Source organism: Balaenoptera physalus, assembly GCF_965194825.1.
Source record: "Balaenoptera physalus genome assembly, chromosome: 1".
Lineage (NCBI taxonomy): Eukaryota > Metazoa > Chordata > Mammalia > Artiodactyla > Balaenopteridae > Balaenoptera > Balaenoptera physalus.
In genome coordinates, this window is record NC_138882.1 from 79,211,278 (window position 1) to 79,224,765 (window position 13,488).

The following is a 13,488-nucleotide window of genomic DNA, read 5'->3' on the forward strand; positions in this document are numbered from 1 at the left end:
GGATTCAGCAATTTCTGTGCTCCCTTCCCACCCTGGCCCCTTGTAGTCCTCAGATTCTCCGTGGTCTCTGTTCAGCCCTCCCTCTTGCCAGGTTCTGGGCAGAGTACATTTCATCTAAATCAGATGGGGAAGGGAAGATGTCAACCTCTTCCTGTATGGAAGTTCTTCCCTAAGTCTACCTCAAACCCCTCTTGCTGCTGATGTCATTCTTTGCCCATCAGAGATGAAAACAGCACCCTTCAGAGACTGAAGGACATCTCAGCATCTTCCTCCCAGTGTTGGCCTTCAGCCTTCTCAGATGACCTAAAGTTTGGAAAGGATCTTCAAGTTCACCTAGCCAGGATTTCATCTGGCAGGAATGGCTCCCTGGCAACTCTGCCTACAGTGTTTTCTTCAGCCTGTCGATTTGGACTCCTCCTCCTTGAGGCAGGCGCTTCCACTGCTGGACAGCTCCAGATGTTGCAACGCTTTTTGGAGTTAAAAATCTGTTTCCTATCACTTCCACCTACTGGTCTTTGTTCTGCCTCCTGGGACCACATAGAATGTCTGTTTTTGTTTTTCTTTCAATATTTGAGGATGGGTATCATCTTGTCCCTAAATCTATTCTTGTAAAGACACATATCCTCAATGTTTCAACTATTCCTTCTGTGAAGTTGTTTCCAGACTTTTTGCCTTCTTGGCCACACAACTCTGAATACTCTCTAGTTTATCAAAGTTCCTGTTAAAATAGGGAGTCCATAGAGTGTCACCTGTCAGGCTGGCTCATTTCAGAGAAGCAGAGGGGCATTGGCAGCATAGCACAAAAAGAACCTGGGTTTGAACCTTCTCTCTGCCCTTAACTAGCTGTGTGACCTTGGGCAAGGTCCTTCTCCTCTCTGGGCTCTAGTTTCCTTATCTATAAATTGATTTTAGAGTCCCTTCCAGGATTCCTCTGATATTCCTTCAGCACTACTTTTTATCCCTTTCCCTATTCTTCTCTTAGTACCAGGTCCTCCACTGTGTTCTCTCCAGTATCTGAAAGTTGGGGAACACAAAATGGGCCAAGAACTGTGATTGCAAGGAATTTTGATCCAGCTCAGAGACAATAATGGGGAAGGCCATGTTTCATAGCCATGGCATGAAATGTTTCATAACCCAGCAACATGGACTCACAGACACATGTTTAACTTGGGTTCCACTGGGACACTCAGCTCCTTCTCTGATCCATAGGGGGCAGGAGCAGAAGCACATCAGAGGGGTCAGAAAGTTTCACTCAGTGGGTGCCAAGGCGGAAGGACATGGCACTTTAGGTGGAGAGGCCTGGGACCTGTTACACCCTCCCCTTGCACCTCTTTACTGTGACCCCTTCTTCTCTCTTTTTTCATTTGCTCACCATAGTGAGCTCTCATGATCCCATCAGGAGAGCCTTCAAAGCTTAGGACCCTCAATGCCCACTCTATCATAGCCTGCAGTCCAGCTTCCCAACCCAACTGAATGATCCACAGCTGTACCTGGTGCTAGAACGAGGTCACTTTAATTTTTCTTTTTGTATGAAATCAGAACTGCAACAGGAGGAAATCACACACAGGACACAGGACACAGACCTTTAGGGCCCACTGTTGGGGGTCTTAGGAAGAAGTGAGGGTCATGGGAGAGAGCTAGAGAGAGAAAAGGAGCAGGCAGGACTGGGGTGGGATTGTCTGGGGATGGAGGGAGCTGAAGAAGGATCCAGGAGCCCTGGAAGTGGGGGAGGGGCGCCATCCCAGAGGACTAGGCTGTCAGGACAGATGGATCCCAGGAAGGGATACGGGTGTGGTGAGCAAAAGGGATCCCCACACACACCTGGAGTTACAGAAGGAGCAAGAAAGGGAAGGGAATAACTAGGGAGGAAGCAAGAGAGACCTGGCTAGGACGGCCAGGAGCTCCCTCACTCGACCCCAAAGTGCACGACTCGGCAATAAATAGTAGTATTTATAAATAAATAAGTAAATAAATAGATGAATAAATAAATAAATACGTAAATAAATAATATCCTTGTAGAGCTAGGAGTTTGGTGCGAGGGAGGTGGGAGCATGGGAAGTGCGGTGAGCTCATCTCTTCTACACAGGTCCTCAGGCCCTTCATTCTGCCACGGACCCTGGGCTAGTGAGCAGGGGGTGCTCAGCAACATGGGGGTAGGGCAGAGAGCCTCGAGGTGGGATGGGCTAGGGGGGTATCTTCCCTTGCTAAAGGCAGCTTAAGGAAGCAGAAAAAATATAATAAAGAGGTCCTAGGGCCGGGAGAGCTGAGCTTTCCCAGAGGGCAACAATAGGGCATCCCCCCTGCATCCGAGGGAGAAATCAGTGTGGGCTTTGCACATCTTTGTGGTGGATTGGGATGGAGGAAGCAGACATGAGATTTGGCCCACTCACTGCCTGGGCCTTTTGCAGATACTCTGGGCTGATTTGGGGGACATCACCCCCTACCCCAAGATCTAGGTTCCCTTTCTCTAGCTGCACACAAAGAAGAAGAAAATTGGGATGGTTGGGGTAGGAGGAGATAGGGAGGGGCCCAAATAGCTCAGAGAGGGCAAGGCACTCACTACCAAGTAAGATCCGAGGTCTGTATATGCTAAGCCTCAGGAACAAGATAGAAAACAGGAAGAGTTTTTCCATAATCCCCAGCTACTGAGATTCCCCTCACAGGAGTTACCTCACCATGCCCCTGCCTCCCAAGGGTTAGACTGAGATGTCTAGGAAAAAGCCCACCCCCTCTAACCCCAGCCTTCCCCTTTCCTGTTCCCATGCCCCCTCTCTACCACGGGTAGGAGAAGCTGCAACAGGGTGCAGACAGGATGGGAGACAGAGTCGGGGTCTGGGGAAGAGGGGTGTGTCTCTGAAAATTTGGATGTAGGAGTAGAAGAGGCAGCAGCCCATGAGCGAACCAGGGGGGAGACTCCAAGACTGTATACCCACCACCCAAGCAAAAACATTTCTAACCGGCTGGGTCCCAACCACAAACTGTAGAAGGTACCCACGAGAAGAGCCCTCCGGGTGCCTGGGTGAGTAAAAGGAAGTCGCCTTCGACCAACCGACCAACCGGTGGGCACTCTGCCTCGGCCCGGGGCCAGTGGGTACATGCTATGCCAGGGTACAGGGGCTCAGGGAGGAGAGGTCGTTCTAAGCAGTGAGCGGTGAGGAGGGACCCCAGCGAAGCCCCAGGGAGAGGAGTGAATCCAGGGCGGGAGGCAGGCAGTGTTCAGACGTCCAGCACGTGGTTCAGGTAGGAGATGTAGCAGATGGCCAGGCGCAGGATCTCAATCTTGGAAAGCTTCTTGTCGGGGGGCAGCGTGGGCAGCAGCTTGCGCAGCTCGGCGAAGGCCAGGTTGAAGGCTTCCACGCGAATTCGCTCCCGCGTGGCGTGGGCCGTGCGGTACTTGGCTGTGGCGCGACGCCGGCGCCGCCGCTCCTCACGGCTCAGGTGCTGCAGGTCTTTCCGGCCCGGCTCTCCCGGCTCCAGGCCGCGAGCCTGACCCCCTCCCGGCCCCCCCGGCCCCGCCCCGTCAGGGCCCGCCCCGCCCCCACAGTCGCTGAAGCCGGACTCGGTCTCAGAGTGGGTGGGAGGCAGGTCCAGCTCCATGGTGTCTGAGTTGAGCATCATGATGGATGCCCCTCGCCCTGTGAGATCAGGATCCCCTCCCCACCCCTCCCTCTGGGAGCCTGAAAGCTGGTTGCGGGAGGGGCAGGAAGGGCCTGGGGTGGTGGGGTCTGCCACTGAGCTCAAGGAAGTGAGAGCCACTTCAGGGTTCCATGGTCAGCGTTCTGGTCGGGAGCCTGGAAGAGAGAAGGGGAAATCGGTAAGGGCAGAGGGAGGAAGGAGGGGACAGCTCAGAGATGGGGAGGGGTGAGGAAGGTTTAAGATGTGCTGGGAGAGGGGGAGGTACTGTAAGCTTGGGGAAAGAACAGCAGAAACATGGGAGGGGTGGCGGCAGTGAGGCAGGAGAGACAGGCAGGAGGCCATGGTGTCAAGGAGTAAGAGGAAAGATGGAGAGAAGGGAAGAGATCCAGAAAGTCGGCAACTGGAAAGGAGGAGCAATGAGAAGGACAGGGTCAGGATAAAACTGAGCAAGAGGATTAAAGACCTAAATGTAAGACTGAAAACTGCAGCTCCTAAAGAAAACACAGGGGGAAAACTTCATGACATTGTACTTGGCAATGATTTCTTAGATGTGACACCAGAAGCACAGGCAACAAAAGCAAAAATAGACAAATGGGACTACATCAAACCTACAAACTTCTGTGTGTCAAAGGACACAATTAACAGAATGAAAAGGCAATGGGGGCTTCCCTGGTGGCGCAGTGGTTGAGAATCTGCCTGCTAATGCAGGGGACACGGGTTCGAGCCCTGGTCTGGGAAGATCCCACATGCCAAGGAGCAACTGGGCCCGTGAGCCACAACTACTGAGCCTGCGCATCTGGAGCTTGTGCTCCGCAACAAGAGAGGCCGCAATAGTGAGAGGCCCGCGCACCGCGATGAAGAGTGGCCCCCGCTTGCCGCAACCAGAGAAAGCCCTCGCACAGAAACGAAGACCCAACACAGCCAAAAATGAATAAATAAATAAATAAATAAATAATAAAAATAAAGGAATTCCTTTAAAAAAAAAGTCTTTAAAAAAAAGGCAATGGGAGAAATTATTTGCAATTCATATAGATGATAAGGGGTTAATATCCAGGATATTATAAAGGACTCCCACAGCTCAACGACAAAAAATTAAATAACTTGATTTTAAAAATGGACAAAGAGCTTGAAGACATTTCTCCAAAGATGATATATAAATGACCAGCAAACATATGAAAAGATGCTCAACATCACTAATCATCAGAGAAATGCAAATCGAAATCACAATGAGATATGTATGACCTCATACCCATTAGGATGGTTACTATCAAAAAAACAAAACAAAACAAAACAAAACCCCAGAAAATAACAGGTGTTGTCAAGGGTGGAGAGAAATTGGAACCCTTTGCCCTGTTGGTGAGATTGTAAAATGGTGTAACTGCTATGGGAACAGTATGCAGGTTCCTTTACAAATTAAAAATAGAATTAACCATATGATCTAGCAATCCCACTTCTGTGTTTATGTCTAAGGAAATTGAAATTAGGATCTTGAAGATATATCTGCACCCCCATGTTCATTGCTGCATTATTCACAATAGCCAAGATATGGAAACAACCCAAATGTCCATCAATAGATACACAGATAAAGAAAATGTGGCATATACATACAATGGAATATTATTCAGCCTTAAAAAGGAAGAAAATCCTGTCACAATTCTACAACATGGATGAACCTTGAGGATATTATGCTAAGTGAAATAAGCCAGTCACAAAAACACAAATTTTGTATGATTCCACTTATATGATATATCTAAGTATTCATCTTCATAGAAGCAGTATGTAGAATGGTGCTTACCAGAGGTTGAGGGGAGGGTGGGGACGGGGAGGTGTTGCTCAAAGGGTATAGAGTTTCAGATTTACAGGATGAAAAAGTTCTGGAGCTCTGTTTCACAACAATGTGAATATAATTAACACTACTGAACTGTACACTTAAAATAGTAAATTTTATGTTATATGTTTTTATCACAATAAATTTTTTTTAATAATTAAAAAGGGGGGGCGGAAACTGAGCGAGATTGGAGCCACAGCTCCAAGAGAGATTGGCTGTGGCTCTAAACCTTTCCCAGTTGTGAGGGGAGCATTGCAAGCCTTGGCCCTGCCATCCCTTCCCTCCCAGGGCCTGTCTCCACCCTGGCTGCTTCTGTATGTGTGTGTGGAGGGGAGGGGATGATAAACACGCAGATTGCCCTTTGTAGAGTGGACTGGGGCATATGGAGCTCGGCACAGCTGCCCAGTTCAGTCCCTCCCAGCTCCCAAACCCCACAACAGGACCCTTGCAGACACCAGATCCTACCACCCCGACCACTAGAATCAGGGGGAGGTATCTGATATACAGATATCTCCCCTGTATCTCCACAATCCCCCTGCTCAGGACAGTCCCTTCCTCCAGCTCTGTCCTCAACACCCTCAACCCTTGCCATTCCCTGGCCCTTTCGGCAACTCTGCAAGGAAGATTGGGGAAATGGAACATAATCAGCTTTCCACTCCACATCCTCCCCCAGCCCAAGGCCAGTTCAGATGTGGCCGGCAGAGAAGGATAGGGGTAGCTTTTGGAGGCCACCATTTGGGGCTTGGCGAAGCTTGCTTGTCCCTGGGACCAGAGGAAATCAGGGAGAGGCAGCAGGAACATGGTCTGGGGAAAGGCTGGGGAAAGGGCTTTGCTGTGGGGGAATGTCAAGTGGGAACAGTGGGCCACTCACTGTGAGCTCGGCTGGACTTAAGTGGCAGAAACAGAAGCACAGAGGCTCCTTCGCAATCACCATATCCCCTTCCTCACCAGTCCGGGTTCTCCTGCCTGATGGACACCTTCACAGGGGTCAGGACTCCCCAGCCTTGCCCCGCCCCACCATGCAGAAAACAGGCTCAAATGAGTAGTCCACTAACAGTAAGCTCTGAGGTTGGGGGTGTGAGATCATCAACATCTGACAGCATGTACACACACAGCCATAACACAAAACAGAAGGGGGTGAGTGCTGAAATTTAGAACACACCGCATATTCCAGGGTCCAAAGCAACACGAGGAGATCGATGGCAATAGCATGGGAGGCCCCGAAGTCAGCACCTCCCAGTATGTGTCTAGTGCACCAACTCCCCACCCCCATGATCCAGGAGTTCAGCTATGGGGTTCTTGGCACATCTATCACAGCCCGATTCTCCCTCTGCCTGGTCCCCATGTTCCTTCATCCCTGATCACTTGGCCCTCCCTTCCCCCCTTCTGCTCCCAATCTGACCCCAGTCCCATTTCCACCTGGACCCACTGTCTTCCCCAGCTCCAGCCCTGGCAGCAGCTTCTATTCACCCATCAAGTCAGTCCTCACCCCAAAATCCACTTCTGGTTTCAAAGTTGCAGGCTCCGAGGATCAGAATTCCAAGCATCCAGGATAGGACTTCCTGCCCCACTTCTGCCATCCCCAACCCGACTGAGAACAGATAGGCACAAAGAGTCAAAGGGGAGAAGTGGGGAAGAGGGAGGTGCAGGGACAGAGAGAGACACAGCGTGAGAGAAAACTAGAGGGAGGCTCTGGGAGGGGACTTGAGCCAGAGAGTGGGAGGGACACGCCCACCCCTCCCCAGCCTTTGGTTCCCCCTTTACCTAGGAGGAGCCTGTGAGGGGATCCAAGCTGGCAGGACAGGGGGGCAGCGTTGACAGCCCCAGTCTCCTCTGGCTGCTCAGAGCTCATCCGTCTGCAAAGTTATTGACCAGCTTTCTAGACCTCTCCGGGGCAGCGTGGCGTGGCTGTACAGGCTCCGGGGCATAGGAGAGGGGTACACATGTTGGGGATATAGGGCCCAGGTGGAGGGGGTGAGCTTGGCCAGGTACTGGGGCCACCCGCACTCACACGCACACACACACCACACGCTCACAGACACATACACACCTGAGCTGGCCCAGCCCTATGTATATATATGGAGATACACACACACACCCCCAGCTCTCCATTGGCTGGCCCAGCCCCCCCCTTATCAATATTAAACAGTAAGGCCAGGCAGCCATTGGCAGAGGGATCTGGGAACCCCCCTGGGAGCTGGGGGTGGGGCTGGCCCTGGGGGGGGGCGGGGAGTGGGGGAGCAGGGACATCTGTTCTCCATGCATATTTCATAAGCAAGAAATGGAGAGCTGGGGAAGAGGTGGGGCTGGGGCGAGAGCCAGGGCAGGATCACAGATGAAACCCCTCAGTCTCCCACACCAGAGGTGACAGGGACAGAGGCCCCCAGCAAGCCAGGTTTAAGTGCCATGGTCCCATTCTGAGTCCCAGCTGGGCTTTGACAGCCCCTTCCCACATCTCCTTTTCCCTGGGAAGAAGGCTCTCCAAGGTACTAACAGGGAAATCAAGAAAAGGGCAAGTGGACAGCACGAAAACGCAGAAGAGGTCCCTAGAGTCCTTGCCCTCACCAAGCTCTCATTCTTCGTAAAGCTGGTTCCCACCAGCCCCTTTGCCAGGCTGCCTGTGACTACTGTTCAGGCCCCTGCCCTTGTCACCCTGGGACTCAATCACCCCACACCCTCTTATCCCAGCCTCCAGCCTCCCACCTACCCCATCACCAGGGGAGGAGTGGGGTCAGATTCCCGACACAGATCCTACAAGGAGTTTTTCTAGGCTGGCTGGCCCAACCTGACCCACTGGGAATTGGGGGCTCTCAGGAGGAAAGAGGTAAAGGCTAAACGGAGCAGGGTACAGGAGCGCCGGGAGAGGAGGAACCAGGGTTGGAAGGACACTGGGGGAGGAGGGCAGGGCACCCAGGCAGGCTTCAAGCATGCTGGGGCATCAAATGAGCAATAAGAAAACTAGCTACAAAATCATATGCAAATGGGCATTGATTAAGTTCACATCAATAGCTCAGCTGCCTCCAGCCTGTGTGTGCATGTGTGTGCGTGTCTGAGTGTGTGTGTGTGTGTGTGTGTGTGTGTGTGATATAGGGTGGCAGGAGCAGGGAGCAAGGGAAGCACAGAGGCAGTGGGCTACATTTCCGTATCTGAAGTTCTCTTCCCCACTCAGCTGTTGAATGTCTTCATTGAACCTCTGTGAATATCCAGAATGAACCACGGCTGGGAGGACTCCAGAGACGGCTACAGTGCTACAGTGAAGAAAGCTTTGTCGGCTGTGTGACCTTGGATGAGTAACTCAACCTCTTGAGCCTCAACCTTCCTTTTCTGTAAAATGGGATTAAATATAGCTGCCGCTTAGGTTGCCATGGAGATTAAGTGAGATAATGCATGTAATGTGTCTGGACCTTAGTGGGAGCACAGTCCACATGCAGGCTTTTGGAAGCATTTGCCGTTTCCCTGTTGCTGATCAACCTTTTCTGGGCTTTCTCCAGGGTAAGGCATTCCCTAAGGGGAGTCCTGTAATTCTTCCCCAAGCTCCCCCGCCCCCAGGTCTGGGAGGTGCCAACTCCCACCTGGGCAGGCCCAGACAGGTGCCCAGGCGCCAGCAGATTGGCTGAGCTGGAGGGGAAAGGAGGCTTGAGGAGGGGGGCTGGGGGGCAGGGGATCAGGTGGCATCTCAGTTCTTGCATCATCATTGCCATGGTGCTGATTAAAAACCAATCTCTACCTAATGAGCCCCCAGCAACAACAATCCTACCTCCCCCACCCTCTTGCCCTCCACCCCATCCAAGAAAATTGGGAGACAGAGAGGGCCATGGAGGAGAGGAGAGATACGGAACAAATGGGAGGTGGAGAAGAAGCAGAGGAAACGAAGGGGGAGACGTGGGGAGATGTCGAGACACACACAGAGAGGAACAAGATGAGAAAACAGAGTCATGAGGTTACAGACATGGGGAAGATGTAGAGAAATGGGAAGACTCATTACGGGGAGATGGAGACGTAGGGGAGACAGAGAGATAGAAGAGAGAAGATGGGAGCAGAATTGCCACGTTGCCAAGGCTTTGTGGAAGATTCGGGGATGCAAGATACAGGGGGATAGAGACATGGGGAGAGACATGAAAAGAGGAGATGGTTAGGGAGACACAGACCTGGGTGAATTATGGACGTGGAGAAAACATGGATATTCAGGGATGGATAGGTATTGATACTGGGAGAGGGTCCTGAGGGAGGCCCCAAGACAGGGCGGAGATATACAGACATGGGGGAAGCAGAGTGCGGACAGTTGTGAGGAAACAAAAAAATACTGGAGACAGGGAGACAAGGAGGGGAGACACGACAAACAGCTAGAGAGATGAGGGACTGTTACTGAAATGGGGAGGCCTGGTTCCCCAAGGGTGAGACATTGAGAAAAACAGAAGCAGAACCTGGAGAGACCGTAGAAGCAGAAGGGAACCATGGTGGGGTGGAGATGGGAGAGAGAAACCGAATCCTTGTTCCCGGCCTCCCTGCTTTTAGACAGTTCGGCTCAGATACTTCAACCCTGCAACCTCCATCCTTGAAGCACCCAGCCCAGGCTGTGCCCAGTGCAAGCTGAGGGTTGATGGTACATGGGGGTGGGAGAGTGCTCTGGAACCACCTCTGTCTGCCTCCTCTGCATCTGTCATTCCAGGGTCCTGGACTCTGGGGCCCCCAGACCCAGTGTTCACTCAGGGATTCAGTTTTTGCACCTAGGGGGTGTACCTAAAAAGGACATAGCGTGTGATAAAGAGGAGGAGCTAAAAGCATGGAGTGGTGGGAAGAACTACTAATTCTACTGAACTTGGGACCAGTAGACCTGGGTCCGAGTCCTGGTGACCTTGGACACATCATTAACCTTTTTCTTTTGGCTGCGCAGCTTGTGGGATCTTAGTTCCCCAACCAGGGATCAAACCCAGGCCCTTGGCAGAGAAAGCATGGAGTCCCAACCACTGGACCACCAGGGAATTCCCTGGACACATCATTAACCTTGACTGAACCTATTTTGTCATCTGTGAAATGGGAAAAATATTGCCTTCCTCGTAGGGCTTTTGTCCCACCGTGCGTGGGAAAGTGCTAGGTACCCCAAACCCTTACATTTGTGCAGTGATTCAAAGGTGGCAAGAAATCGTCCGTGTGTGTATATGAGGCATGATGATTGAGGGAGGCTGGGGAGAGCTCTGAGGTCAACTCAGGTTGCCGGCAGCTCCAGGCCCCGCGGGGGGAGGAGAACCCTGGGAGTTGTGTTGGGGTCTTTCTTTGCTGTAAGCAGGGCAGGAGGATGGGGAGGGGGTGGGAGGATGAGTGTGGCTCTGTGGTTTATTGTTATTTTGCATTTGATAGGTGTTCAATTTTTCAGATTGTTACTCCTCATCTTTTTTCATCGCCACACTGCCTGCCTGTGAGGTAGATGGTGGGGGAGGGAGGTTGGGATGTAGGGAAGACATGGGGGCAGGGGGCCTGGTCCTTGAGGGTGGGGGCAGGGCCTGGAGGAGCTGGGAAGCCGTGGGTTTGGCAGGAGAGGGGGTGACATATGTGGGGAGCCCTGGGGACCCAACCAGGCAAGCGGCTGGCAGAGAGAGCAGACGGCATTAACCCTCACTGTGCCACACTGCGCGACCCGTCCGGGGAGTGGCCCGGGGCGGGGGTGTTATCATGTGTGTTCTGGGTCACAGGAGCTCCTGGGCAGGATCTGTTATATTCCTGGGAAGCGGTGGCTCGTCTTGGATCTTCTTCCGTCTTTGAAGTTCCCTCCTCGTCTGCTTCCACGTGTTGTCCCTCAGTCTGTCTTTCCCTGTCTCCACCTCTCTGTGCCTCTAGGTGACAGCGGGTCTCCACAATCTGTCCCCCTCTCTGCCTCCAGCCCGGCTGGAAGCCCCTTTTCAACGCCAGGCCCTGAGCCCTCTCTCACCCCTGGCCCCCTAGGCCTTGTCGCCTTTGTCTCCTAAGGCAGCCTCTCCTTTCTTCTCTCCTCTCTGCTCACCTCTCCCCAGCTCCAAGCCCATCCCAATCTCATTAGGCCTCCTCCGACCACTGCCCCCCCACCTCTCCTCCTCCCTCCCCCATCCATCTGTCTTCCCCGAAGCCCTCCTCTTTGTGTCCACCCATCTGTCACCACCAGCTCTGGGCCCACTCCCCACCCCACCCCCCACACCCGCCTGGCCTCTCTCCCCTCAGGCTCAGCTCCCTCAGAGCGCTCCCAGCCTCCTGCCCTCCTTCAGCCCATCAAGGATTGCCTACTTCCGCTTGCCCTTCACTCCTTTATTCTTTTTCCAGATACCCTCTTTCATCTCTGTTGTTCCTTTTTCCCCTCCAGTTTCTCTAACTCCTCCTCAGTTGATGGGGGGAGAGACAGGGGACTCTAGGGTCCTGGCCCCCAGCCCCTGAGCAGCCAGCCAGCCAGAGCCAGAGGCTGGTAATATTTACTCACAGTTGCATCATCTCCTCAAGCCTCCTGAGATGCCCCCTCCGCTCCTGCCCCATGTTCTTCCTGGTTGGAAACAGGGGCTCCAGCTGCCCTTCTCAACAACAGGAGTGTGCCAACCCCTCTACCTTCTGAGTGTGGGACTCAGAAAGGAATCAAAATCTGACCTGAGCCCACATGGACCCTGACCTTCCAAGGCTGCTTCCCAAACTCCCACCAACTCAACAACTCCCACCAAGCTTTTTTGAGGATGGGATGCTGAGTTTCAGGATGGCTTTTCTACCACATTATGCCACTACCTGCAAAGTCTACTGTCCTTGGGTTACAGGGCAATCAGTGCCCCCCAGGCCTCCCTCTCCAGTGGGAGAACTTTCTAACTACCTTCAAAAGCTCACAAATTGGCCAACCCTTCAAGCCATCCCCCGCCCTGAGGGGTTTAAGACGAAAGGGAGAAGGGAAGAGAGGCTGACTGTCAGAGCAGGGCGGAGCCTCAGACAGCAGCCTCGGTCTGACTCCACTTTGTGCAAATGAGAACACTGGGGCCCAGAGAGGGGAGCGCCCTTTCCAAAGTCACACAGAGCATTGGAGGCACTCCAGAAAATCTGGTCCTGACTCTTCCCACAACAACATGAAGCTCTTCCTTACCGGCCCCACCCAAAGCAAACCCTCCATCCTCTGAACTCGGGTAGAACCTTTTTATAGCACTGATTTTGCATGGAACATATGCTGCCTGGCCTGGTTATTTATCTGTGTCATGTCCCATCCTGCCACCTAGACTCTGGATCCTAAGTCTCTAAGGGAAGGTGCCATATCTCATACCCTTTTACGATGCTGGGACAGAGTGCCTTGCCTGTAGTCAGGCTCAATAAATGTTTATTACCACTGTAGCTGCCAGTGCAGATATAAGAAATGTTCCAGTCTCTGCTCTAATATGCTGTGTAACCTTGAGCAAGCCACGCCATTCCTCTGGGCTACTGTTTCCCCCATCTATTGAATGACTTAGACCATACACACAATTTCTCAGGGCTTATCATATGGTCCCTGGAAGAAACAAAGTCCTCTTGAAAAAGGTGAGATCTCGGTACAGAACACCAGACTCTGGGTGAAAATATCTCCTCCCAGGATGTGCCTCTGGGATGTGGGAGACAGAAAAGAGTAAACCCTTTACTCAGAGAAGCTGGGAAAGAGAAACCAGCTAATAGGAAAGCCTTCGGTGCTAGTCTCGAGGGACCAGGTGTCACAAGAGGTAGAGACATGACAGACTGGGTCCTGGAGCAGGGTGGTCTGTTATTCAACAGTCCACGTGGGTTGGGTGGAAGAGAAGGTGCCGTGAGAACTAGCAGTGGGTAGGAGTAGGGAGGGAGGGAAGCCCTGTGGGCAAGGGAGGAGCTGGAAAATGACAAATTTCAGAAGGCGGCACAAAGGCAAGCAGGGCCTGGACCAAGCAGGAAGAGGGAGGCTAACAAGTTAAGTCTGTGGCCCTAAGATGCTGCTAGCCAATCGCATGCGGTCTCCAGGACACAGGTGGCTGGGGAGGAGTTAGACTGTGGTCTCAGAAAGAGGGCCCCAGTGGGTCATCTGGGGG

General features: G+C 52.6%; 1 protein-coding gene across 1 annotated transcript; it reads right to left on the minus strand.

The window, feature by feature from the left end:
- Window positions 1-1,491: 1,491 nt before the first annotated feature.
- Window positions 1,492-7,531, minus strand: NHLH1 (nescient helix-loop-helix 1). The gene is made up of 2 exons (XM_082453904.1): window positions 7,229-7,531; window positions 1,492-3,791 (listed from the first exon to the last, which is right to left on the minus strand). The coding sequence occupies exon 2, from the start codon at window positions 3,616-3,618 to the stop codon at window positions 3,217-3,219; it is 402 nt and encodes a 133-aa protein (XP_082310030.1). The 5' UTR covers window positions 3,619-3,791; window positions 7,229-7,531; the 3' UTR covers window positions 1,492-3,216.
- Window positions 7,532-13,488: the final 5,957 nt, after the last annotated feature.